This window comes from Tiliqua scincoides, chromosome 3 (genome assembly GCF_035046505.1).
Source record: "Tiliqua scincoides isolate rTilSci1 chromosome 3, rTilSci1.hap2, whole genome shotgun sequence".
NCBI classification, from domain to species: Eukaryota; Metazoa; Chordata; class Lepidosauria; order Squamata; family Scincidae; genus Tiliqua; species Tiliqua scincoides.
In genome coordinates, this window is record NC_089823.1 from 5,931,916 (window position 1) to 5,959,287 (window position 27,372).

General features: G+C 48.7%; 2 protein-coding genes and 2 non-coding genes across 6 annotated transcripts; 1 reads left to right on the forward strand and 3 right to left on the reverse strand.

The window, feature by feature from the left end:
* Positions 1-1,007: 1,007 nt before the first annotated feature.
* Positions 1,008-15,532, forward strand: SERPINH1 (serpin family H member 1). Of its 3 annotated transcripts, XM_066622039.1 has the most exons (7): positions 1,008-1,095; positions 2,855-2,894; positions 4,727-4,770; positions 8,812-9,464; positions 10,399-10,497; positions 11,451-11,683; positions 13,119-15,532. In XM_066622039.1, the coding sequence occupies exons 4-7, from the start codon at positions 8,843-8,845 to the stop codon at positions 13,419-13,421; spliced, it is 1,257 nt and encodes a 418-aa protein (XP_066478136.1). In that variant the 5' UTR covers positions 1,008-1,095; positions 2,855-2,894; positions 4,727-4,770; positions 8,812-8,842; the 3' UTR covers positions 13,422-15,532. The 3 variants fall into 3 exon arrangements, with proteins under 3 accessions (XP_066478136.1, XP_066478134.1, XP_066478137.1); XM_066622040.1 differs by lacking the exon at positions 2,855-2,894 and having other exon boundaries at positions 1,021-1,095; XM_066622037.1 differs by lacking the exons at positions 2,855-2,894; positions 4,727-4,770 and having other exon boundaries at positions 1,011-1,095.
* Positions 15,533-17,603: 2,071 nt separating this feature from the next.
* On the reverse strand, positions 17,604-27,072 carry RPS3 (ribosomal protein S3). The gene is made up of 7 exons (XM_066619898.1): positions 26,983-27,072; positions 24,868-24,998; positions 22,648-22,741; positions 20,935-21,029; positions 18,994-19,181; positions 18,198-18,394; positions 17,604-17,672 (listed from the first exon to the last, which is right to left on the reverse strand). Exons 1-6 carry the CDS (start codon positions 27,010-27,012, stop codon positions 18,201-18,203), a joined length of 732 nt encoding a protein of 243 aa, XP_066475995.1. The 5' UTR covers positions 27,013-27,072; the 3' UTR covers positions 17,604-17,672; positions 18,198-18,200.
* LOC136647069 (small nucleolar RNA SNORD15) lies at positions 19,355-19,503 on the reverse strand. Its single transcript, XR_010794238.1, has one exon. It is a non-coding gene; the product is annotated as a small nucleolar RNA SNORD15 (small nucleolar RNA).
* On the reverse strand, positions 22,445-22,593 carry LOC136647071 (small nucleolar RNA SNORD15). The gene has a single exon (XR_010794239.1). It is a non-coding gene; the product is annotated as a small nucleolar RNA SNORD15 (small nucleolar RNA).
* Positions 27,073-27,372: the final 300 nt, after the last annotated feature.

The following is a 27,372-nucleotide window of genomic DNA, read 5'->3' on the forward strand; positions in this document are numbered from 1 at the left end:
GGCCCTAAGAGATTAATTTATATTTGTGTTTATTTCATATCTGAAAATAGGGAAGCGGCTAACAAGAATAGGACAAAAATTCAGGAAAAAACCACTACAATTGCACTCTAATTACTAGAGCAAGACATCAATGCAGCAACAGCAGCTTAAAAAACACCCCACGGAAAAACTGCCCTTCCAACAACTGGGTTCACCCTGCCTTTCCCACCTCTTTTGTTCCCACACAGTGTGGATGCTTAAGTAAGAAATCCATGGCTGGGTTTCTTTGAGGCACTCAAAGCAAAGAAGCAAAGGGCTGTTCTTCTAATGCAGTGGCTCCCAAACTGTGGATCGGGACCCACTGGTGGGTAGCGATCTGATTTTTGGTGGGTCACCAAAGGGTGATGAATAGATCAGATAACTAATTGTTTTAAGCCAGCTCTCAGACTGTGAGTGGTGGCTCCCTGGGAATCCGTGGAAACCAACCAGAGGAGTCACAAAATCCTTATGAAAAACCCACCATCCCATACAAAGTATAGGATTGTAGCCCTAGAAGGGAGCCGCAGACAGTGGTCCTGAAGGTCAAGGGAGCCACCAGCTGAAAACGTTTGAGGACCGCAGCCTTAAGCCCCGAGGTGACTCAAAAATCAGATGCTGTAGCTGCTAATGGTCCTGCAAATAGCTCAGCTCCCCCAGTTTGCAAGATAGCTGCTAATTGCTCCGCAGGGATGTGCAAATCTAGGGAGATAAACGTGTGAGGGTCCTTATTTCTGAGGTTCTTTGTTTTTTTGGAAGTCTGGCCAACCTAGGTGGGTCCCCATAGAGTGTCGTTTAAAAAAAGTGGGTCTAGGTGCTAGAAAGCTTGGGATCCGCCTCCCTCTCCCCTTGCAGCTGTCCTGGAAGAAGAGGGGCGGTAGGACCCGGCGGGGGCGAGGGCGGGCTGGTCTCCTGCAGCCGGAGACGGGGCTGGGAAAGTTTGTTTCAACTTTCCAGAAGTTTCCCCCTCGCGGTTACATATAGAGGGCGAGCCCGGGACGCGCGCTCGCCTTGCCGGAGCAGGACCAGAGCAGCCGCGGACCCGCAGCCGGACAGCCCTGCGCTCTCCCGGGCATCCAGGTGAGCCTGAAGCCGGGATCGGGCCAGATTGCAGCCTGCCAGCCTGCAGGAGCCTCTGCCGCGGGGATCGGGGCTTGGAGAGGGTCCTGGGCACGCACCCCCGGGCAAGGAAAGCCTCTCCGGGGGACAGCCCGGTGCAGGGTGACTCCTGGCTGATCAGTCCAGGGGGACGTACCCCCAAGTGTGGGGTGGGGGAGTCGCTTCCCCCCGGTGCCCAGTGGGGCGTTCTCTTGCGCCAACCCTACCGCCAGTGGCGTAGCCAGAGGGGGGGCAAAGCACTAAGCAAGACTTAGTGCTTTGCCCCCCCCCCCGCTTACGCCACTGCCTGCCACCGAGGTGAGCCTTGCGCATCCACCCGGGACTTGCTCTCAAGGAGATGGGGGGGGGGGTGTTTGGGGGATGTGCATTCGGATCATGGGGCTCCGAAGGGCTGGAGCTGGGCCTGGCTCTCCTCTCTTGCAGACCAGAATAACCGCCCTGCTGCTGCCCATAAATGTCCCCCCTGGCAAGGGGGCAGCACCCGCTGGGGGGCGGTGTGAGCCGTTTGGAGGCTCCTTATTAGGAGAAGAAAGGCACCTTGGATCAAGCGTCCTCCCCCCGCCCATGAAGGGCATCGGGGCTGGGGGGGCTCAGTGGGGGGGCCGGACAGTGGAGCTAGTATCCAGGGGGACAGCGCCCAGCTCATCAGTCCCCATACAAAGCAGACGCAGTGGCGTAGCCAGAGGGGGGCAAAGCACTAAGTTCTGCAGGGATCCTCACCGCAGAGTGCAAGCAGCCTTTCCCCCTCCTCTTCAGAGCCAAGCATTCCGCCTCTGCTTTGCTCCTCCCACTCAGAATGGCTCCAAAGGGAGGAATAGGGGCTGCTTACACGCTGTGATGGAAAACTTAGTGCTTTGCCCCCCTGTAGCTATGCCACTGCCTGAGTACATCGCTGAAGGGGCTTGGCTGGGCGCTCTGGAGGGGGCGCACTGTGCCTGGGTAACCACCTCCCCTCCCAATTCTGGGCTTTGGCCTTTGTCTGGAGAGCGGATGTTTGGAAGGCTCCCTGGGATCTGCTGGAGATGGAGGCGAGAGGGATGTGGCGCAGCCCTTTCCACCTCCCCATGGCCTTCCCTCTATGCGCAAGGAGAGGGCCACTCCTGAGCCCTGCAGGGAGGCCAGGAAAGGCCGAGAGGGCCATAGTTCTGGCTAAATGCCACCAGGGTTGTGGGGTCAGGCAGCAAAGCCCTGCGCACTGCACTTGGACCTCAGCCCCATTGAATGATATGGAATGTGAGATCCCAGTAAGCCTGGCTAGGGCTGGGCTATCGGTCTGCAGATCCACTTTAAAGGGCTCCATGGAGTCCATTCCCAGATTCCCTGGATGGATAATGCAGGAGGAGTTGCCACAGTCCTGCCTCTCACACCTCTCTCTGCTTCAGAGCCAAGCACACCATCCTGCCCTGGAAAGATGACATGCAGTAGGAAAAGGAGGGAGGGGGGTTGTCTTCTGAGTAGTGGCATAGCTAGAGGGGGTGCAAAGTGCTACGTTTTGCAGGGAGCCTCACTGCAGTATGCAAGGGGCCCCTCCCCCTCCCCTTTGGAACCAGATGTATGCCTCCATTTTGCTCCCACTATGTGGAATGGCTTTGGAGGGGAGGGGGCCCCTTGCACACTTCGGTGAGGCTCCCTGCAAAACCTAACACTTTGCGCCCCCTCTAGCTACGCCACTGCTCCTGAGTGTTCCCTTCAGTTCTGCTGCTGGCCTTCTCTGTTTCAGACCAATTCACAGAACAAATTTTGACATGCTGCAGTCAACTGTAAGTGCACGGATTGGGGATTATCTGGTGTGTGTTTTGCTGAGTGGGTCTTGGGAATTCTTGCATTTAACCATCTTTTGAAATACATCCAAGAAGTAAGTTGATTGAACCAGGATTTAGAGAGCTGGAGCCTGGTCTTTGTAAGACCAGCCTGTACTCATGAGGATGGGATGGAGGAAGTTTCTCCAAGTATTAAAAACCTGCTTGAGAATGAGTCCTTGAAATCTGCTTGAACTGTAAGCAGGGCTCCCTTTTTACCCAGGGAGCCCAGGGTTCCCCTGATAGGGAGAGAAGCTGTAAAAAACAAGCAGGGTCTGTGGTGGGCAGCTTTAGAGAAGAGGGTGCATTCATTTTACCTTTCTTTGAAATGAAGCTCCTACTGCATAGTTCTTCTGCTAACCCTGACACCATGTTTCATCTTAGTGCCAAATCCTGGTAGCTACAGAGATTGTGTATATCCTACTGGCCCGATCTGAAACCCAGCACACAATATTGTTAAACGAAAACTAGCTGTGTATCCTCAGGATGGGAGGGATAAACTAGAGAAAATCTTGAGACGGTTGCAGAAACAAAAAGAGAATGGAGGACAAGAACACCTTTGGCTCAGTGGACCTTCATCCCCCCCCCCCCCGCGGCATTTTTGTTTTTTCTTGGTCTTTGCCAAAATTCACTGCATTGCATGAAATCTCAAATTTGCACTTGTCAAATCAGGCACTCTGAGTTCTTGCAAAATATAAATGATGAGTGATATTTGTCTGGAGCACAGAACTCTGTTCTCTTGGTGATGAATTGGGGCAGCTAATGCTTGGCCTTGATGCTGTTCAGCTACCCTGGTTGGACCTTCTGTTGCTGGCATAAAGAGCCATTTATCTCCAGCCCTTCTCCGCATGGGCCTTTCTGACGTGGCATGTGGGGGCAGCTGTGAATGGAAGAATGATAGCTTGCCGCTAAATTATATTGCAGCCAACTGTAAATCAGGACAGGCCAAAATTTTGAGGAGGGCAGAGTTGAAATTTATGACCTTGGAGGGTGATTTGTGCATTTTCTAGTCTGGCCATTCAGTTCAGAAAGGTTTTATCACCCTTGCTGTCAGGATTGGCCTCAGGCTTGAGAGGGGAATGGAGAAGAAATGCGGGAACTATTTGCATGGTAATATGAAATGCATGATGAATGATCACTGCACAGATTAAATTACTCCTGTAATCAGTGTTTCAGAAATGGTAGCTAGTGGGTTTCCTAGCTAGTGGGATGGAAAATAATCCCCAGGATCCATAGTTCCAAACCTCACCATTTGTACTCTCAGAGCACCTGGTTGACTTCAAAGTCTGGTTGGCTTACAAAAGTTGAGATTGGCCTCAAAGTCTGGTTGGCTTAGGAAAGAGTCATTCTAATGATGCCCTGTCCATCTTTCTTTTCTCAAATCTGGGGCCTGGGGAATTGGCTGTCTCCCTCCACACAGTTCTGTTGCCCTGCCCACATCCCACTGTGATGTCAGCCTGCCACGTTGCAAAAGGCTGGGGTTGTGCTAAAGACGAGAACTTGCTATGTCTTGTGCACAGCCCTGTTCCATTCACAGTTTGAGGCATTCCACAGTGTAGCTATGCTAAGCTGCTGTCATTGATTTTATTCCATTTATCATGGGAGCTTGAGAAATAATCCTTTTTCAATTAAAAACAAACAAACCCCAAACCTCCCTCCTAGGCAAGGGCCCTACAGTTTTCCCCTTCTCAGCTCCTTACAAATAGTTGTAATTGTTCAACAGCGCATTGTACTGTTCTGAAAACCTTGCCAGGTTCCCAGGAGAACTATCTTATTTATCTGTTTTCTTTCAGAATGAAAAAGGCAAACGTTGACCACACTAAGAAAAAGTTTCAAGGTATCTTTAGAAAAAAGAAAAACCCAACAACTACAAACTTGCCATGCCACATGTCCACAATGGGTCAGACACAGTGTCCAAAACTAACTCTGTGTTGTAGTGAACCAGGGTCCCGTAAGTGGGACCTGGATGGTGGAATCCTAGAAGTCCCGATTGTACTTGTGTCCTGGTATCTTTGCCCTTAGATAGGGTCTCTGGTTCTGAACCATCCACCAGAGATACCTGCTCCAACTTTTAAGAATGCAAGTGCTGCTTTGCAGGATCAGGCCCAGCTGGGTTCATCCAGTCGCACATCTCATTCCCAACAGCAACCAGCTCACTAGCACTGAGGTGAGAGCTTTCCCCAAGGTCCCCAAACACTGTAGGGCAGTGTTTCTCAAACTGTGGGTTGGAACCCACTAGGTGGGTCACAAGCCAATTTTAGGTGGGTTCCCATTCATTTCAATATTTTATTTTGAATGTCTTAGACTTGATGCTCCCATGGTATGTGACTGCATTGGAGGAATATTACAGACCTGTACTTTTAACAAGCTATTATGTATATTCTTTTAACAATGATAGTAAATGGGACTTACTCCTGGGTAAGTGTGAGTAGGATTGCAGCCTAGGATTGCTCAAAATTTTCCTGCTTGATGATGTCACTTTCGGTCATGACATCACTTCCAGTGGGTCCCGACAGATTCTAAAAAGTGGGTTCCAGTGCTAAATGTGTGAGAGCCACTGCTGTAAGGTACAGTCCATGCATGGAGATTCCTGTAACAATTGTCTCCTGTACCCACTGATAGACTGTCCTCTGGCTAATCCTTTAATAATTTTCACTATTTCTTGAAAATCTTCAGCGAAGGAGTTTCAGCAATCTCCTCTAGCCAATTACTATTTTGCCAATTTGCACTTTTTTGTGTATTTAACATAGACCTGCCGTTAATTCATCGCCTCACCTTCCTTGTCCACCCAGTACATTTACGCGGGGAGACATCACCACCCTCAGAACTTTAGAAGTGATAGCCTTGTGAGTTGCTCACAGCGAGAAACATTCTGCCTCTCTCTAGCGCAGTGGTTTTCAACCTTTTTCATCTCTTGGCACACTGGCAAGGCACTAAAATTGTCAAGGAACACCATCAGTCTTTTTGTGCTGCTAATGGGAGCTCACATCCCCAAAAGTCCTACTAATAAATGACCCTCTCCCAAATTCCCGTGGCACACCTGAGGACCATTCATGGCACACCAGTGTGCCATGGCACAGTGGTTGACAATGGCTGCTCTAGTGGCTGCAAAGGAGGGGCTGTAAGGTCAAAAGGTGGTTGCTCAGACTACAGAACTTGTTAGGTAGACTAAGCAGGTTCTGGATCTTCCTCCCTGGCTGAGGTGCTGTTCAGGAGGCAAACATACCTGCATTCCAACCTGGCCGCCTCTGGTATGTTCACGCCTCCCCTCTCAAACATCCCTGGTTAATGCAAACAGTAACTTCAGCCGTAAATTCCTTCCCTTCTGTGCTGTCTGAACTGAGTTCCAGCTTTACTGGTGGAGTAAATTGCTGCTGTGCAAAAATGTCAGTGGTGCAGCAAAGAAGTACAATAGCGTTGGAATCCCCTGCAGTTGCTTGAGGGCAAGTTGGCAGCGTGGAGTGCGAAGCTGCTGGATGGGGGGGCCCCAGCTGTTCAACACCGTGCCTTGAAACGTACCCACTTCTATAAGTGTGCTGAGAATCGAGAGGTCCATAGCAGGACATCTGGGCCGCATCATTCCCATGTAGCTTTTGTAGAATGCACCTTGTAGCTCACCACAAAGAGGGACACTTTGATCCGGTTATAGAAAGTATTGCCTTTACTTCTGAAAGCTTTGGGTTTTTAATCTCCCCATCTTGGGAAAAAAAGAGGCTTAACTATTGGTGTTGCTTGAAACTATAAATTAACCCCGTGCCTGGCTCTGTAACTTCCTGGGGGTGCTAGTGCAGAGTTATTTTTGCTTTTGGCTGCCTACGTGGCTGTTTTCTCCTTGCAGGGGATGCCTGGGGGCTGCTTCCTCTTCCCTCGCTTGGCTGAGTTCCTGTGCTCTGCTCCTTTCCGCCTCATCATGCAGGGAATAGAGCTCAGGCCCCACCCTTGCTGTGGTGGGTGAGATTTTGGCTGCTGCCCAGATAGCATCATAGGAGAAAAATGTGCCTTGAACACAGCAGTGGAATGTGAAGCCAGGTAGCTTCAGATGGATAGATTTGTTTGGGATGATCTGGGTGGCGTTCACAAAGGACTTCTTGGACCCCTAGCTGGCAGCTGATCTATGACCCATTTTGGACTGAGAAAGGGCCGGCAGCCCAGGACAGTTTCCGCCCTACATGAGGCCAGACACAGACCAAGGGGTCACTTCCACCTCTTTTCCAGCTGTTCCCACAGTGTAGGGAAGTCCACTCTACCCAGTACATTTCAAAGTATATTTATACATACCAACGATATTGCTCACCTGGGGTGAATGTTGCTTGGTCCTTGGTGATCAAAGCTTGCAGCTGTTTGAACACAAATAAAAATGCAGGTGTTTCTTGTATCGTTCCTGCCTTTGTTGAAACGTCTGTCCCAGTGAGGCAAGATCCGCGTCTCCCCCAAGCCCTCCCTACTTGCTGGAGGAAGAGAAGGCAGGCAGAAGCAGGCAGGCTTTTGCTCCCATGGGCAGTAGTGCACCTACAGGGGTGTCAGCATGGCATTACAAGCTCCACAATGCACCGTGTAAGCGACCCTCTCCCGCTTGCCATTGGAGCCATTCTCGGCAGCAGCAGTCCTCAGTTTCCCACATGTAGGCATTGTTTCAATTGTCAGAGTGAGACATGCCTCAGATTTTTAGTTGGGGTGCACCTATGATTCAGACACCCATAGTTTTGGGGAACAGCCTGTGCTCGAAATAGTCAAACTTCCTGTGCATGGAAGGGCTCCCTCCAGAGGTCACACAAGGAAGTACATTTCCCACCCTAGAAAGCCCCCAAGAGAGTGCTGCCCTTCCTCTCTAGCACCCCTGGTCTTGGGACAGTAGCAAGTTTGCTGGGCTAGGCTATTTTGTGGTCTGCAACTCTTTCCAGACTGTCAGGATTATTACTCCTCCAGTCTGCCTAGTCCAGTATCCTGCTTCCCTCAGTGGCCAACCAGATGCCTCCAGGAAGCCCATAAACAGTGGATGATGACAACGGCCCTGTCCGGTTGCTGCTTCTCTCCCTCCAGTGATAGACTCTCTCTGAACATGGAGGTTCTATTAAGCCATCTTGCCTAATAGCCATGGTCAGATCCATTTTCCTTCATGAACTTGTTTGATCCCCCTTTAAAGACATTTAAACCAGAGATGCTGTCATCTGGTGGCTGTGAGTTCCACAAGTTACTTATGCACTGTGTGAAGAAGAGCTCTATTTTGTCTGCTCTGAACTGACTTCTGTCTGTTCCACTGAGTCTCTCTCTCTCTCTCTCTCTCACACACACACACACACACACACACACTCCCACTCTCCCTCCCAGCTGAAGGAGAGCAAGAGAAATCTGTTTCTTGTCTCCACACCACAGAGACATAAACCTCTGTAGTGGGCCCCCCACCATCTTTGTTTAACTGAAACACTCCAGATACTTTAGCCCTTCCTCACATAGAAAAGGCTCCAGTCCCTTCATCATATTGGTTGCCCTCTTGTGCATCTTTTTCCAGTAGACCAGAGGTTCCCGAACTTCCTTGGTTCATGCTGACCTTAATATCTCAGGAATTTTTACATGGTGCCCGTAAGCCAAAAGAAATACCTCAAAAATACCCATTTCCCTAAAAAATGTAAAATATCCCATGGCACCCCTGTGAGTTCACCACCACACGCTGGGGCACTGTGGCACACAGCTTGGGAATCATGACGGTTGTCCAAACGTGCCTGTCCCATATACTTGTGTAAGAGAATAATGATCCTGGTAGGATTTTCAGGGTGATTTTTTTTTCACCTCTTGAACGTGTCGTCAGTTCCTTAATTGGAGTAGCAGTCATGTGAAGAATTGTCTAATGGTGCTCTGTGACCATTTTCCTTTCTTGCAGACTCAGCTTGTCTCCAGTTCCCGTGGAAGCCATGTGGGTGATCAGACTTCTGGTGCTTGGTGCCCTGGCGGTTGCTGCGGTGCCCTCGGAAGACAAGAAAGCAAAGGACAAGGCAGCCCCCTTGGAAGAGAAGAAGCTGAGCGACAAGGCCACGACCTTGGCTGATCGCAGTGCTGCGCTGGCCTTCAACCTCTATCATGTCATGGCCAAGGAGAAGGACATGGAGAACATCTTGGTCTCTCCAGTGGTCGTGGCATCTTCTCTCGGCCTGGTGTCTCTCGGGGGCAAGGCCACCACGGCATCCCAAGCGAAGGCCCTGCTCAGTGCTGACAAGCTGAACGATGACTACGTGCACAGTGGTCTGTCGGAGCTCCTGAGCGATGTGAGCAACACCACAGCCCGCAATGTCACCTGGAAGATCGGCAGCCGCCTGTACGGCCCCAGCTCCATCAGCTTCACCGATGACTTTGTGAAGAGCAGCAAGAAGCACTACAATTACGAGCACTCCAAGATCAACTTCCGGGACAAGCGGAGCGCCCTGAGGTCCATCAACGAGTGGGCGGCCCAGACCACCGACGGCAAACTGCCAGAAGTCACCAAAGACGTGGAGAAAACTGACGGGGCCCTGATCGTCAACGCCATGTTCTTCAAACGTAAGTGGAAGTTGGTGATTCTTTAAGCCAGTAGTGCAGCTGAGGAAATTGGGTTACTTCCAGTTGCACACCTTTTTGTTGATTCACAGAACAATTTTGCTTGGTGAAGGTGTTCACCTGATTGGAAGGCCATTGCTGGAATAGGCCAAGGGTCCATTTACTGCAAGGGTCAGCAACCGACAGCCTGCAGGCTGGATCCAACCCACCACCCGAAGTCATCTGGCCCATGTAGAGTTCAGCTTGAGAGGCAAAGCTTTCCACCCAGAGAGAGCACAGTACAGGGACATACGGTAAAGGGATTCAGTGAGACTGAGCAGATGGCTCTCCCAGGCCGTTTGGCACACAGCAAATTGGAGGCAAGCCACACAGCTGCTTCTGGGAGCTCAGCAACCCAGAAGTTTAGCAATGACATCTGGCCCCTTTGCCCAAAGTGTTGCCAGTCCCTGATTTTGTGCATTCAGCTCCCACAGTAGTCAGCCTGATGCACTTGGGAAATCTGCAAGTCAGGCTTCAAGGCAGCAACCCTCCCATTGTAATATATTTCGAGCTTCTGGTATTCAGAGGTAGACTGCCTCCAAATACGGAGGTTCCATTCCAGTAGCTGTTGATAGAGCAGTCCAGTGAGCTGGTGATTTTCTGCTTGTTTGTAGCTCATCTACCCCTTGCAAATGCACCACGTTAAATGGGACTGAGTTTTCCTCATGTTTCCTCCTTCAGAGATTTGGCCTCTTCCAATCTCTGGTTGGCAACTGCGGCTAGAAGCAAGAAGGACGCATTGAACCCCAGAGTGTGTCCCTTGGGTTGTGGCAGTTCTTATGGGTTACGCAGCAGGGAGTCAAGTCAGAACAGAATACAGAACAGAGAGATGCGATAAAACAACCCCATTCTTCCTGATATGAACTGCTCTGCCCTTATCTCTCCCCTCTGCTTGCAGCTCACTGGGACGAGAGGTTCCATCACAAGATGGTGGACAACCGCGGGTTTATGGTGACTCGCTCCTTCACAGTGGGCATTCCCATGATGCATCGCACAGGTGAGAGCACCTGACAAGGTAAAACTCTGTTTTGGGCAGTGCTGCATCGCCTTCTTTGCACCCAGAACTTCCTTCAGAGGAGTCGTCCAAGCACTCTGGGTTCTCACTGACCTTTGCCAGTGGTATGTTAATTAAAGAACTGGCTAACAAAAATGTTCTTAGCTTTAGTCCCACAGTGCCCCAGGCCTAGCTGAAAATTCTGGAGTAGACCCAGCAAACACTTATTTGTTACCTAATTCTCTACTCTATGCATGGGGTTCCTGTGCAGTCTCTCATCCGGACAACAGCCAGCACCAGATTTGAGCATCATGTGCCTGCAGACTGTAGCTCTGAGGGGGCAGGATGGTGCTCTCTCTCTCTCTCTCTCTCTGACCCCCATATACTCCTCTGCTCCTTCCATACACTCAGTTGTTGCCAGGACTGTATACAGGTATATTCTGGAGTTTAAAAATGGCAAGATTCTGCAACAAACACATTGAAATTCTGCAATAGGAAAAGTCACATTCTGTATGCTTTGGCTAATGTTTCAGATTTGCTTATTTCCTATCATTTATTTTGGGGGGTGGAGAATACACACATTGAAATTGTGCCTCAAGTCGCTCCCCCCAGGATTCTTTGTCCACATGCTTCCTAAGTCTCTCTCTTTGTGGTCTTAAGGACTAGAAACCTGGTCTTATTTTTTAAAAAGAGGCTGATAGTCTTGGACTACGCACAGTGCTCCTAATGGTGCAGGCAGGCCATGAGAGCCCATAGTCTTGGCAATTGAATCAGGTTAGCCACCTGACTGAACATAGAGCTGTCTGTACAAATTCTCTTAGAAGTCAACAGAGGCTGAAGCACACCTCGGTTTGTACTGGATTGTGGTGTTGGGACTTGGTTCCTCTGCTCCCTTCTTGCTTTGCTGCTGTCCTCTGCCTCATCTATGTGCTGATGCTCAATTCTGTTTGTCAAAGGCTTGTACAAGTACTATGAAGATGAGGCGGAGAAGCTCCAGATCGTGGAAATGCCCCTGGCCCACAAGCTGTCCAGCATGATCTTCATCATGCCAAACCACGTGGAGCCACTGGAACGTGTAGAGAAGCTGCTGACCAGGGAGCAGCTGAAGACTTGGCTGGGCAAGCTGAAGAAGAGGGCAGTGGCCATCTCCCTACCCAAGACCAGCCTGGAAGTCAGCCACGACCTGCATGTGAGTATCTCGGCTGTGCACAAAGAAGCTCAAATGTGTTTGAGAGCCTTCCTGGCTTGCTTGTTAGGTTGAGATTTTAATGCCTGAACTTACCTTCTGCCAAGACAACTCTCTGTTCCTGGGGCCTTCTGCATTCAAAGCAGGGGCTCTCATACCAATCTGTGGACCCTTCTCAAACGGCAAGATTTTAATTTGAACTCCCCACTCCAAACCTGTTGATTTACCTCTTAGGGGCCTCTTAGGGGAGGACTGTAGTTGAGTGGAAGAGTTTCAGTTCTGTGTGTAGAGGGTCCTGAGTTCAGATTCTTGCTTCTCTCATTGCAGCTTCTCAGGAGGAAAGGCGGGAACAGACCTGAGACCTTGGAGAGATGCTGCTGCTCAAAGCAGAATATGCTGGACTCTGTCCAAGGCAACTGCTTGTCTCTCTGAATGAGAAGAGTTTCTGAGGGCTGGCTGGGCCAAGAGGCTCGTTGGAAGTGGTGGCCCTCCCATTTAGCTGCAGGAAGAGCAACAGTCTGCTCTTCCTGGCCCAAGGACTCTCCCATTGGCAGTTTGCTTGTGTCTGCATTGGGAGCCTTTGGGACAAGGAACCAGCCCTCCCCCCCATTTCTTCTTCTGAAATAAACCAAGTGTTCACAATTCCACATGGATTCTCTACACTGTGTTGAAACAAGTGCAGCTGGAAATCAGCTGGGCACCTGGAACCAACTCGTGAAATCCAACTTTTTCTGACCTCTCTTATTCCTGTTGGGGCCTTCCAATGCGCCCTTGAGGTTGCCTGGGTCAGACCCTTGTCCCCCTAGCTTAGTGTTGCCTACTCCGACTTGCAGCATCTCTCTAAGGCCTCCAGCTTGAGCCTCTTTCAGGCCTGCTCCATTTGCTCTTCAGGTGGCCGTGGGACTTGGACTTCTGCACACACAGTTCACTGAGTGGCAGCCCTTGGTCTCCACAGCTGTCTTTTGCCTGTTTATGGCTCCTCCCCTCACCCCCAATCTTGGGACTTCCATCCATGGTTCTGCTCTTCCATCAGTGCTTTCCCAGTGCTGTTGCTGATCCCCTTCTGAGCAACTCTGCCTGCTTCCCCTTTTGTTCACTTACTTGTAACCACACTATCCTCTCTCCTGCTCTGGCCTCATAGGTTATTCAAAGCAACCATCCCTCATTGACATTTCCTTTCCAGCTGTTTTGTCTCTCAGATTTCTGTTTCTCAACCTATGGCCTACTCTTTTCACTGCAACCTTCTCCCATTTTTTCAGTCTTCATATTTCTGTTTACTATTCTTCCTCCAGTTGTGCTTGAGAACATTCTGTGACATCACAGCAACTTGGCCAATAGTTTAGAAGAGCTTCTGGCAGTTATAAGTGACACCAGTTGTGTAGAATTTATAAGATATGGGTATTTCTGGCATCCTTACTTATCTTTTCCTTATTTTCAGAAACACTTGGCTGATCTTGGCTTAACTGAAGCTGTTGACAAAAACAAGGCTGACCTGTCCAAAATTTCAGGCAAGAAGGATCTCTACCTCTCCAACGTCTTCCACGCCACAGCTCTCGAGTGGGACACTGAAGGGAACCCCTTTGATGCAGACATCTATGGCCGAGAAGAAATGAAGAACCCAAAGCTCTTCTATGTCGATCACCCGTTCATCTTTCTCATCAAGGACAATAAAACCAACTCAATCCTTTTTATTGGCAGACTAGTGAGGCCCAAAGGGGACAAAATGCGCGATGAGTTGTAGTACGTGTATGTGTGTCTGTACGTGTTGGGGCTTTTTAAAAAGGGGGATATGGTGTTATGTATCCTTTACAAACTAACTGGTGCTGCATAGGACTGTGAAGAGCAAAAAAAAGAAAAATTCAGTCCATGCCATTATTTCCCTAAATATATGTCAAACATTATTTGGGCAGGGGGTGGGAGGGGAGTCACTGGTTCATTCCTATGAATAGCTCTTTTTCTGTTAAGGTTTAAGGTTTTTAAGTCTTCCACTCACCTTCTTTCCTGCTTGTGCCTTCTGATGCCGCTCTTTGATTGTCGCAGCACAGAGGGTGCAAGAAGCATCCTTCACATTGCAAATCACTTTAGGGTGAGATAATTGTTGTAGCAGGAAACGTGCACCACAAGCTGAGCAATCCTTTTGACTCTTCTGCCAGTATATGTTCTCTTGCAAATGTGATGTGAGGGTACAGCCCCACCGAAGTAGGTGGTTTGTTCCCCAGGAGCTTTCAACTGGAGGCTGTACCTCTCTTCACTCTGTGGGGCATATTTGTAAGAACTAATCCTGAAGAAATTCACAAGGATTTTTCACCAAGTAGTGTGATCCTCTCTCTGCAGGAAGAACTCCTTTTGCATTCTTGGTTGAGAAGGAAAGATTCTCAGTAGATGTATGAAGTCAAACCTTGTCCCATGCCATTCCTAGTTTAGTGAAACAGTGTTGAGTCACAAACCACTTCATAAGGCAAGTCAGCCCCACCAAACAATTTAGGTGAGAGTGTGGGTGTAAGGTGGGGACACTGCAGGCATCTCTCAGGTCTTTGGAGGCCAGCTTTTCTTCCAAGTGCCTACAGTCTCCACCGACCTCTCTGTACATGGGTGCATTCTTAAACTTGTAGAATGTGATATTTTGTATTTATGTCTGGATAGGGTGAGCTGAGCTGAGCCTAGAGATCTGACCTCAGGACTGATGCCGGGCAGATGAAGGGGACTTGTCTCTCATTGATTGGCAGGTTAGAGATACTACTTAGGAGAAAATTGGGCCCTATCCTCATCAAATCCATCAGCCTCTAAAACTCAAGGCCCAAATTTATCTTCCAGAATAAAGTGATTTATGTGTTATGTCTGTAACAATTCTACCGATCAATTATTAGCCAGATGCAGACGCCCATGTTTAAGAGGTGTATTCACAAATAGCAGGAGGTGGCTTTCTCACTCCCCCCACTACCACTCAAGAGCTTCCCAGAAACCCTCAGCTTTACCTGGTGGAGACAGCTGGCCTTCATGGACTGTCAAGCCCTTTAGTCTAATCCAGCAAAGGAATACTTGTAGGGTGACTCCAAAGACTGCATTCTTCCAAGGCAGAAACCCTAGAAGTCTCTCTGTATCAGGATTACCTACAGGCAGTGGCTCTCCAAGATTTCAGACCAGGGTCTATCTCTTAAGCTTCCGTTGGTACTCTGACCTGACGACTGCTCTTATTTATGAATGCCATCTGAGTTAACAAAGAGCAAAATTACAGAACAGAGATATGCTGCCTAGTTCTCCCCAACACCATTGCAGCTAACACATTCAAGTCCAAGAGTGAAAGGTTGTCCATAGATGGTGACACATGCCTATTTTCTTATGCTCTGCAAGGACCCAAGGGTAGATCTACCATATACAATCCATGACTCATTGCATGAGGGGGGGCTGTGAGACCACTTGGGGGACAAAGTCACTGTGAATGGGCAGGACAATCTACACAGCCTACAAAATGTTCCCCTGCTGATTGGGCAAAGTAGCACTAGCTAGAGGTGGCTCTCCCTTGTGTAGCAGTGGGACAGCAACTTCCTAGTTAACCTGGCATAACATTCCAGGGCTGTTGCTGGTGTTTCATTTTAGATTGTGAGCCCTTATGGGACAAGACTGCCTTTTCCTATTGCAACTTCTGTTGAACAACAGTATACAAATATTCAAAAGAGCAAGGACAAAATGTGGTCACTACTCTTAAGTGATCTATGCACTGAAACCTGAAGCAGAGAACAGGGCAAAGAGTCACATGGATGTATGTACCAAATGTCTTATTTTCCTTCCTGTTGAGTTCTTGTATTGTACAAAACTGACAGTTTGGTTTTTGAAATACATGTTTTTTCAGTGGTCCTGTGTCAGTTCTTGTCAGGGACCTGGAAGTGGGTGTTGACACTGAAGTGCCAATTCTATGCCCTGTGGCTTAAGGGCTATGCAGGATAAACACTGCAAACCTCAGCAGACCCCGCCCTTGTACAGCAATACCTTCTCCCCCATCCAGCTGCACTGAAAGTGCATCTATCAAGGAACACAGAAGCTATGCCACAGGTAGTGTGAGGGATATGGAAAAAGGAAACTGGCATGGTGCTGTTCAAGTGTTGAAACAAGCAGTAGAACATGGAAAGACTTTACTAGCAAGGAATAAACAGCCAGCATAAGGTGCTCAGTCCTTGCAAGCAAAGTGCCAGTAAAGATGTAGGGTGGTGCAAGTGGAAATTCCAAGGTTCCTTTCTAGTACTTCTGCCAAGCACTTGACATGCCACCTACTGAACTCTCAGAAGTGAGATTCACTCCTAGGACATCCCACTTCATAGCTCTGCCTGTCAGCCACTATGCTATGCCCTCATCACATGCCATAGATCAGTAATTTCCAAACTTTTTTTGACTGGCAGCTCCCTTTGACCTAACGGGCCATTGGCCTTAGCTCCCCATTAGGGCTATAATCCTATACATTGTATAGGGCAGTGGGCTTTTTGTGAGTGCCACAGCTCAGTTTGGGAACCAATGCCATAGACCAGGGGTCTCCAAACACCAGCCCCGGGGGCCAGATGCGGCCCACAGCAAGATGCAGCCCGCCCATGGCCAACCTCTTGTTCCCTGAAAACCTCTGGCCCACTCAATTGAACATGACCAGAACTGTGCTCCGATTGTGTCTGGAGGGTGTTCTGAGGGCCAGAGAGGTTGAATGAACAAGCCCATTCATTCACTCATCTAAGTTCCATCTCTTATTTATTTAAATTTCATATTTAAATTTTTTCCCGGCCCTCCACACCATGCCAGATATTTGATGCAACCCTCTGGCCAAAAAGTTTGCAGACCCCTGCCATAGACTGTTGGTAGATCTAGTCGATCAAGGTTTCCGGGAGAGTCTCTTCTTAGACTTTCTACCAGAGGTTCTTTTCAACGATATGAATCAGACTGAATGTGGTACCTTCAGTCTACTGGGTTCTGGGCTCTGCTCCCCCAACACCACCTCTGACTTCTGGAAAAAAATGTATTTCACACAACTATTTGCACAGCAAGCCATAGGGAGAGTTGTGAACAGCACCAAATAACCAGCCTTTGTTGACAAGCACAAAAACTTGTGACTCAAGGACAAGTGTTGCCCACTCCTTTGGAGTTTTGAGGTAAGTCTCTGCTGTCATTAAATTTCTGTTTTGCAGCAAGTACCCACGAAGTACAATACAGTGTCCATCTGCCCAGTAGAGGCAGACAGAGCTTGAATCTTCAGACCCACTGGGTCTGGGCTGGATTTGGTGGCCAAACTTAAGCTCAGGTGCAGAAATTCCAATGTGCATCTCTGAAAGGACTTTATGTTGTGCAAAGAGTGCCATATAGCAGTGGCCAAGACCATGAGCTAAACAATTCCTCATTCTAATCTCTCCACAGCTAGGCACTTACTAGGTGGTGTGTATGTGTGAGTGTGTGTGTGTGTGGGGGGGGGAAGAATGACTATTCTCAGTCCCCACCTCACCACAAAAGGATCATAGTGGGATGACTCCAAGGTCACCCAGCCAACTGCAGCCCACGGCTGCCTGTAAAAACAGGTTCACTGGGAATGTCTACTAGGTAAGGGTGAGGGGAGCCCTATTTCTCCAGAGCCTCCCCCACCCCAATCCCTGCAGCACCTGAGAATTGCTAAACAGTACCAGAGACTGAAAGGGCAGACCGCGGCTACAGCATGCTCAGTACTGCCTCTGGACAGAACTGACCCAACCAGCAGCAACTTGTCACCTTCCCTCCGTTACACATTACAAATCCTGCTGCCATTGCCTACCTCCTGGGCAATGTGAAGGGCAGCTGGTATGGCACACACACTTTCCAAAGCATGGGGGTAGAATAACCCTTGGGGGGGCCCTTGCAGAACTTGCATTCTGAACCTAGGTCCACAATAGGCCACAAGTAACAGGTATCCACCATGTTGTCTTTTCCAATTTTATTAAGAGATATTTTACAAGACATCAAGCTCTTTGTCCCAGATGTTGAAAACCTGCAACAAAACCAAAACGCACACATGAGAAATTCTGAGATTGTGCTTTCTGATCTGCGGTTCACACGTTTGTGCTCTTACACAATGCAACATGAAGTGTGACTACAGCTACAGCCCTCTGTATGTTCCCAGGGAATAAACCCAGGTGAATGCAGTGGGGCTTACTTCTGAATAAATGCATACAGGATTGCACTGCCAGTTAAGGGGCTTCACAGCAGGAATGGTTTTCTAACTGGGTGCATTTCCATTGTCTTATCAGACAGACTTCAGATGGTCCAAACTCTTGGCCCTCTCAGTCTTGGTATGAACAAGGACTGCTAACAAGAGGCTAAGAGTGGGCAGTTAAACTACTCAATGTGGCATTCAAGCTCCCTTCCTCTTGTGCTGCTGAGTTCCGTCGGCAGTTCAGAATTAAGGTAGCTGCATGAAGGCAAAAAGCCACCGAGCAACACTACAGTTTAAACACAGCTTGCCCGATTCAACATCAGGAGATGGCTCCCTACGAACCACAGAAAAGCCACTCACCTCTTATGCAGTCGGAACAGGCTGTGGCATGGGGGGCTGCTCTGGTTTTGTGCCTTTCTGCTCCGATATGGGGGTGGTGGGCAGGATCTCCTCTTTAGGCTCCACAATGCTGACGTGGTCCGGCAAGGGCTTCTTGGGCCCGATCTTCCCACTTGGGTCCCAGGGCAGCATGATCTTCACTTTGATACCCAGGACACCTGAGGAGAACCAAGGACACAGTCAGAAACAGGCCAGGCAAGAGTTCTCTACATCAGGCTCCACTCTCTTGGCCTCTGTGGTTCCAGTAGGGCTGGAACCCTACAGTGTTACAAGTCTTCCTCTTCTCTGGATTGTAAAGTTTAGTATTTTAAAGAGCTGGGTGCTTGCACATTCTATAATGCCAGACACAAAAAAAACCAGGATGGGACCACACAGCATTTAGGTGGGGCTAGTTCAGATGAACATACATGGCAATCTGAAAATAAGCCTGTAAATGAGTTGCGCACCCATGGACTCTGTCCTCACCACACACATGCCCACCAATTCTCTCCCTTCTACTTCAAGGCAAGTTTGGATTGTCAAGGCAAGCGCAAACCATGCTTGCTGTCAGAATGAAAAAGCAAACTATAACTTGCCTCAAACCAGAAAAAGAGGGCAGGAGGGAAAGAGGGGGAAGGCAGACTCCGGCATTCAAGGCTCCCTGGAAGCCCATCCTTGCAGTGACAAAGCAGCCTGAAGTGACGGCAGGTGGCTGGGAGGCCTCAAGCTCAATGCACTGACTCAAGTCAATGAAGTTAATTTTGTGTGCAGCACTCACCTTGCCTGAGAAGAACGTGGCGCACTGCAGTGTCAACGTAGTAGTTGACAGGATCTCCGCTGTGGATCATCAGACCATCAACAAACTTCATGGACTTGGCTCGCTGACCACGGAGCTTCCCAGACACAACCACTTCACAGCCCTTTGCTCCACTCTCCATGATGAAGCGGAGGACACCATAACATGCCCTAGAAAGGGGGAAACCTAGTGAGTTGAGCAGAAAAGTCCCACCTGCTGGAAAGGTGCCCCCTCCACCCACCCACCCACCCAGTTTGCTATTTTGGGTGATCTAATCACATGCAAAAGGTAGAAAGGCCCACTGCTGAATTCCAATGTTTTCTCTTTTGAGCTCAGAGCTCTCCCTTCTCAGACAAATGCCTCAAGATCATCCAATGAACAGGGCACCTTTGCCAGAGCATCCAAGCACAGCACCACAGAACATGGCACTGCACAGTCTACTCTGAGCAGGATGGCGACCATTTCTGACTCGTCATCATCTCATCACTGAAGGGAATTTTTAGAGAGTGAAACCATGAGCACAAGGTGGGTAACCATGTCTTGACCAAGCAAATTGTAGGTACAGATGTGCCAGTGAGCTGTAGCAGGAACAAGATCTGGCAGTATGTTCAGGGATCTGGACATCATACTAGGCACCCAATGGAACATTGCCCTGTGCTACTTTAAAGGACCTATGGTGTGAACTTCAATGAGCTAGAATCCACATTAGGCATGCTCAGTCCCCACAATGAGTTCATCACCAGTCACTTAACTCTGCGGGTTTCCCAGTATTTGCCAGCACTTCAACTGGTGATTGTACAGTGAAAGTGTTCAACAAGAGCGAAGCATCCACCGCAAGGCATGTTGACAAAAGTTGTGCAGGGATGATGCTACTCAGGAGGCTCTCCAAACCCAAATTAAAAGCACAGGAGAGACAGGAATTCACCCCAAGCAGAATGGAGAAGGGGCTCCCTCATTCATTCTGGGGGTGGGGAAGTGAGCCTGCTTGATCATGCAGAGACCAGCTCAGTGAAAGGAAAGCAAGGAAGGAAAGGAAAACCAGTCAAGAATAGCAAGAAAACAGAGGAAGTGGGAGACAGTTACGATTTCAGCTTCACTCCGGTAAACAAAACCTGAAGTGTCCATCCTACAAGGGGCTCCAAGTGGTTATTCAAGAGACTGATCAGGTCCACATGGGCCCAGTTTCCAAAGTGCTACTGCACCAGATGCTTCCAGTGACCTGGAAACTTGATCCTACTGTTATGAACTGCTGGGAGTTTTTCCTATCACACTCCCCAAAGGGGATGGCAGAATTCCATCTGCAAAATGGGTGCCCAAACCCTGCCCCGGGAGCCATTTGCAGTCCTTGAGGACTCCCAATCTGGCGGGCAGGGAGCCCCCAGTCTCCAATGAGCCGCTGACCCCCAGAGACTTGCTGGAGCCCATGCTGGCCCAGCATAAGTGCTTACGTATCTGTGATGCAGCGGAGAAAGAAAGGTTGGCCTTGTTTTGTGCAAGGCCTTTTACAGGCCTTGAGCTATTGTAAGACCTTCATTCATTCATATAAATTCCACCTTTAATACATTTATGTAAATTTATTCATTCAAAATGTAAATTAATTTTTTCCCCCAGATCCCAATAGTGTCAGAGAGATGATGTGGCCCTCCTGCCAAAAAGTCTGGACACCCCTGCTCCAAAACAAGGTATTTCACACATAAAGAGGTAGATTTTATTCTCCTGTTTGAACAGGTGCAGGCAAGATGGGGGGGGGGTTTAGTGGAGAGGAAAAGGGAAGAGAATAGGAGTTCACATATCCACATACAGTTACTGCAACCTCCCTCAAATACATGACAAAATAATAGCAATTTCATACATAGAAGCAAAGCCAAATTTTGCAAGCAAAAGTGGACCATGTAGAAACTCACAGCCAGCACCAGCACTTACCTACGCACTGCAAGGCCTCCCAGAAGCTTGTAACGTAGGGACTCTGCTTGGGCAATAGCACACAGTCCTCTTGTGGCCACTTTCTCCGCATAGAGCTGAAAGAGAAAGCAGCATAGCCGTTGACAATGCATGAGTATCAGGGCTAGCCAAATGCACAGGCACTTCCTTATTGCACAAGGTTTCTTCCTTCGCACCACGATGCTCCCCCAAAATACTTACATGCCCACAGGGACTTCCCAACAACCATTCACCGAAGTCTTTTCCAGTGCTTGGGCGGTTCTCTACTCCACAAGCTGAGCCAAGGCATCCCATTAACAGGTCATCCTTCAGTGAAGGGCCCACTTAAACTGTGCCTCGTGCAATGTAAAGGAAGGTGCTTTTTAAACATGTCCCAAACTAGGAGCCACACCTGGAGGTCGCAGCCATCCAGACACTGACAACATTATGGTCAGACCTGCTGGTGCCCTACCAAGGGACATTGCCTATTTGGCCTACAGGAAAGCATTCTTCCAGACATGCCCAGCACGGGGGCAAAAGGACTGGAAATTTAACAAGAGAGATCATGTTAAGAGCCCAAACACAAGCGCAGGGTGGAGAGACAGAGATAATAGCTTATCTGGGGCGGCTGGCAAGCAAGGGAACCTCTGCATTTTCTTCCTACACTGTACCTAAAGGTGCCCAGAGGACCAGCTAATCAAACTATTAGTGTTTGGTTTTTTAGTCACAAAGTCCTGCTACACCAACACAAGCTCATCTGGATTAATTCTATTAGCTTCTCAGCAGCCCTTATCGGTTAGAAGATGGCTTATAAAAAACAGATAAAACAACCTAATTTAGAAAAAAGGTCTCTGAAATCAAACCCAATTCATTCAAACTTAAGCTACTGGGATCGTAGGGTGGTTACAAAGTGATGGTAGACCAGAGGGAAGGAGAGACCCTCCTCTTAAACTGCAATTCTTCCTGAGTTATTATTCTTGGGCAAAGAGAAAAAATTCTTGCACACACAGACCAATCCCCATCTGTCATCTGACCCTTAATGAAATTTAAATTGTATCCTCCTGGGGCAGGTAACCATCTTTTTGACTTATAAGTACTCTGAAGGCATTTAAAAAAATCATTCTGTGAGAAAAGCACAAGTGCTATCTGGGGCTTGTAAACAGCAATTTGGCTAATTCTAGCAAATAAAAACTTCTTGTGGGTTCAGGCAGGAAAAGCTGCATTAAGTACACAGAATCTTATTGTTTTCTTCAGGCTGTCAATGACTGGCAGGGCAGAAAACTTGTAGCTTAGCAAATACTTGACACTTTTGTGGACTCAAAAAATAGGTTTAGACATGCAAAACATATTACCACGAGGCTGTCTTCTTACTAATCCTCATCCATTCAAATCTGCAGCACAAACGTTTAAACCCACCCATCTGTATGGGAAACAATGCCCACTCAACTACTCATATAATTTGCATTTTAAAATTGCATTACAAGCATGCCTTGCTGACAAACTCTGGGCTCCCCCTTCTCAGACAAATGCCTCAAGATCATCCAATGAACAGGACACCTTTGCCAGAGCATCCACACACAGCATCACAGAACATGGCGCTGAGCAGTTTACTCTGAGCAGGACGGTGTCCATTTCTGACTCGTCATCGGATCATCACTGAAGGGTATCTAAACAGGAGCAGCAAAAGCAGCGTATGAAAACTAAAGTGGCCAGTACCTCAACGCTTCCTTCGGGAAATCCAAACCGCTTCTGGACAACAGCCGTCAACTCACGGATGCGGCGCCCTTTCTCACCTAGAACGTTTTGAGTTCTGAAAGCAGGAACAAAACCAACACGTTAGTTATGACTGTAAATATTATTTGGGCGCTTACCTTCTGACACACAACAGGATGTTCTGCAGTCTCACTCCAATGCCGTGGGGCAGCAGATATGCCAACCTTCTCATCAGGGTGAAAACAAATATTTATCCTTTCCATGCTAGAGAAAAGAACCCTGAATGCTGTTGAGACAGAGGTATGCGCAAAACAATACTTCCAAAATTACTAGATGGATAACACCTTCTTTGAAAGGAAGAACCAAACATTTGGGGCTTTGCGGCTTAAAAACTGAGCTGGGTGGGGACATGATTGAGGTTTATGAATTGATGAAGGGTTTGGAGGGAATGAACATAAGAACATCCCCACTGGATCAGGCCATAGGCCCATCTAGTCCAGCTTCCTGTATATCACAGCGGCCCACCAAATGCCCCAGGGAGCACACCAGATAACAAGAGACCTCATCCTGGTGACCTCCCTTGCATCTGGCATTCTGACATAGCCCATTTCTAAAATCAGGAGGTTGCGCCATGGCTTGTACCCCATAATGGATTTTTCCTCCAGAAACTTGTCCAATCCCCTTTTAAAGGCGTCTAGGCTAGATGGCAGCACCACATCCTGTGGCAAGGAGTTCCACAGACCGACCAAATGCTGAGTAAAGAAATATTTTCTTTTGTCTGTCCTAACCCGCCCAACACTCAATTTTAGTGGATGTCCCCTGGTTCTGGTATTATGTGAGAGTGTAAAGAGCATCTCCCTATCCACTCTGTCCATCCCCTGCATAATTTTGTATGTCTCAATCATGTCCCCCCTCAGGCGTCTCTTTTCTAGGCTGAAGAGGCCCAAACGCCGTAGCCTTTCCTCATAAGGAAGGTGCCCCAGCCCCGTAATCATCTTAGTCGCTCTCTTTTGCACCTTTTCCATTTCCACTATGTCTTTTTTGAGATGCGGCGACCAGAACTGGACACAATACTCCAGGTGTGGCCTTACCATAGATTTGTACAATGGCATTATAATATTAGCCGTTTTGTTCTCAATACCCTTCCTAATGATCCCAAGCATAGAATTGGCTTTCTTCACTGCCGCCGCACATTGGGTCGACACTTTCATCGACCTGTCCACCACCACCCCAAGATCTCTCTCCTGATCTGTCACAGACAGCTCAGAACCCATCAGCCTATATCTACAGTTTTGATTTTTTGCCCCAATGTGCATGACTTTACACTTACTGACATGGGCACCAAAGTTCTTCTCTCTCTTTCACTACACCAAGGATCATTCAATGAAACTGATCGGCAGATTTAAGATGGATAAAAGAAGGTATTTCCATATTCAGTCCATAAATCATTGCAGGGGACCAATGGTGGAAGAGAAGTCTACCTTCCTCTCCTGCTGTGGGCTTCCCGGAGGCATTGTGAGAAACAGGATGCTGGACTAGAGTGGCCTTTGGCCTGATCCAAAGTTCTGCTCTCTTTCTTTCTTCTAACTCTGGCCCTCCATCAGAGTTAAGCAGTCTTGGCTGGACTAAAGTGGCTGGTCTTGAGCATTCTTCTCTGCCAGTCACTTCAAAGAAATGTAGGGACACAGGTGTGTTGCCTCTGTGCTACGTATCTAACCAAGCAGTCCTGTTTCCAGTCACTTCATGTAAAAAGCTTATCACTGAACAGGCTGATGGGAATAGCCAGGTCATTGTTTATAAAAACAGCAACATATCTAAGTGGGAGTTTATAGGTTCTTGTACACCAATGGTTTCATGACAAACACAGTGAATCCAAGTATTCAAGGCCTTGAACCAACTCAACCACCATGGAGGAGAGGGCACTATCTGAAGACACCTGAATACACCCCGATATGTACAGCAGATTCCAGCATGGACGTGTTTTAAAAGATGTGAACCCTGGGCCAAGTACAAGAGTGCCTTGGTCTCAAATTTATTATTATTTATTAACAGTATTGATATACCACTTTTCAACAAAAAGTTCACAAAGCGGTTTACAGAAAAAATCAAATAACTAATGGTTCAATCAAAATAACACATCAAAACATGCCACCACCCATCTTATAACTGTCATATTCTCACAAATGTTGAACACGCACAGGCAGGCAAACCACCACCCCTCACCTGGTAGCAAGGATAATGATTTCTGTCCTGGTTGGGGTAACTCGGACCTCCACCCCAGAATAGCCATCTTCAGCCAACTCCCGAGTCAGAAATTCATTCAGTTCAGCTTTGAAAATTCCATCAGCCACGAACTTTAAAAGAAAAAGACCACACCATGTTAGAAGAAGCCATCCATTTGCTCCCAGGAATAAAATTAACAAGGCGCTGAGCCAGTACAGTGTCCACTAACCTGAACATACAACACTGCCCTGAAGACTGGAAGATACTCTACTTCATGCTCAGCATTGCCCAGTGGCAAAACACAGATAAAACACCCTTGGTGCCCAAAGTTTTAACATAGCATGACTAAAAGCCCTGTTTCTGCAGATTCACCATGAAGGCCTGCAGAGTGGAATTCTGCTTGCCAGCTCAGAGCCCCATTGAGTGTAACTTTCTTAACAAAGGGACTTACTTAAGCATCAAGAGTATCAGTGCAGGTTTTGACTGAAGACTGTTCCAAGACTTTTACTTCTCTGCAAAACTGCAGTGTGTGTCTTCCTGGCAAACAAGCAAGTGGCAAGTCACAGCTACAACTTTCTCCAAGCTGTTCCAAAACCAAAGCCAAGTCGCCCTGCTTCTTGTCTCCATTTTCCCATATGAGCTGTTGCCACACTTGTGTTTTTTCCTCTTATATGCATTGGCTGTGCCCTTCTGCCTTTTGACTATGGAAAACCTAAGCCAGCTGTGTTCAGGTGAGGTCAACTATCCAGAGGAAGAGGGAGTGTGAGGCTGGATTGCTCTGACAGCTTGCAGACCTCAGGCCAGCAACAATCCCCAGCCTCCTGCAACCTACCCTGAACTAGCCCCAAAGACAAGTCTGCAAATAGTTACTTGTTTGGGGCAAACAAGAATCCTGGAGATCCAGCAAGGAACATAAGGTTGCATGCGTGTTCTCTACAGGACATAAGGTAGCACAGGTGTTTTCAAGGTCTTTTGTTAAAAGACCATTAAAGGAGGGGTGTGCAACTGCACACTGTCTTTTGTTGGCTTCACTGTTTGCATGACTCCAAACAAGGGTTGCGACTGACAGCGACACATGCCAGAACCAGGAGACATCCTCTAAAATTTAGTGTTGGGAGAGTTATGAGACAAAAAACATTTCTTTACCTAGTGTGTAATTAGTCTGGAACTCCTTACCACAGGCTGTGGTGATGGCACCTACCCTAGTTGTCTTTTAAAGAGGACTAGACAGATTTCCGGAGGAAAAGTACACCACAGATTACAAGCCGTGATGGGTCTGCGCAGCCTCCTTGTTTTAGAATTAGGCTACCTCTGAAAGCCAGGTGCAAGGTACAGCACCAGGATGGAGGTGCTCGTGGATGCATTTGGTGGGCCAATGTGAGATGCAGGAAGCTGAACTAGATGGGCCTTTGGCCTGATCCAGCAGGGCTCTTCTTATGCTCCTACGCAATTAGTCTGTGGAACTCCTTGCCACCTTGTGGGTCACTGTGAGATACAGGAAGCTGAACTAGATGGGCCTTTGGCATGACCAAGGGGGGCTCTTCCTATGCAATTAGTTCATGGAACTCCTTGCACCTGGCGGGCCACTAAGATACAGGAGGCTGGACTAGATGGGCCTTTGACGTGACCCCAGGGGAGCTCTTTCTGTGTCCATATGCAATTGGTCTGTGGAACTCCTTGCCACTCATGTTCTTCAGTGCAAAGCAGTCAAGGAGAGCTGTGACCAGAAAGCAGCACCCGACAGCTGCCTGAAAAAGCCTGGGCCCCAACCCAAGCCCAGCCTTTCCCTCTAAGGCTCTGGCGCCCAGTCCCTCATTCTGCCGGCCTCCAGACACCCGAGCCAGGCTCCCCCTGGGGCCCAAGCCGCCCACCGCTCCCTGCCCAGCCACACACCTCCCCGCTCGCGGCCTCACAGCCCCTGCCCGCCGCCATGTTCCCCCAGCGAGGCCGGGCCGGGAGTGCAATCCACGTCCATCCGCCAGCGTCGGAGCGCGCGAAGGCCCCCCGGGCCGCTCCAGCCCCAGAGCGCCCCCGGCACTCACCGACCCCGCAGGTATTGCCCGGCCCCTCCGTCCCGTTGCCGCCCCGGACTGCGACGGTGCCTCGGCCCCTCACCTTTCGCTTCTTGGAGATCTGCACCGCCATCTTGAGCCGTGCCGCTCAGGCGGAAAAGAGAGCCCTTCCGCCACCGCAGGGGATTATAGGGCGGTTTTTTTCCCTCTCTCTATTGGGCTAAGTTTATCACGTGGCCGAGGGGGCCATTTGCATGCTGGGAAATGTAGTTGACGCATCTTTGTCTCGCGCTCTCACGCGGAGGGCAGGACATTGGGCCCTTCTCTACTCCCCATTGGTCGATTTCTGGACGTCATGCAAAGTGCATCTTGAGAAATGTAGTCTTTTTGTTCCTTGCTGTAATACTGAATACTGTGCCAGAATACTGGCACAAAGGAAAACCATGTGAGATACAAGAATAGCAGCGTGGCTGGTTATTAGAGGTGCATTGCA

Excerpts from the sequence above, each read along its gene's own strand:
- SERPINH1 (XM_066622039.1), top strand. The coding sequence starts at position 8,843 with ATGTGGGTGATCAGACTTCTGGTGCTTGGTGCCCTGGCGGTTGCTGCG. Across the intron at positions 10,498-11,450 it reads TCCCATGATGCATCGCACAG|GCTTGTACAAGTACTATGAA; the intron begins GTGAGAGCACCT and ends TGTTTGTCAAAG. Across the intron at positions 11,684-13,118 it reads AAGTCAGCCACGACCTGCAT|AAACACTTGGCTGATCTTGG; the intron begins GTGAGTATCTCG and ends CCTTATTTTCAG.
- RPS3 (XM_066619898.1), bottom strand. The coding sequence starts at position 27,012 with ATGGCGGTGCAGATCTCCAAGAAGCGAAAG. Across the intron at positions 21,030-22,647 it reads TTCCCGAAGGAAGCGTTGAG|CTCTATGCGGAGAAAGTGGC; the intron begins GTACTGGCCACT and ends TTTCTCTTTCAG. Across the intron at positions 18,395-18,993 it reads CCACGTTCTTCTCAGGCAAG|GTGTCCTGGGTATCAAAGTG; the intron begins GTGAGTGCTGCA and ends GGTTCTCCTCAG.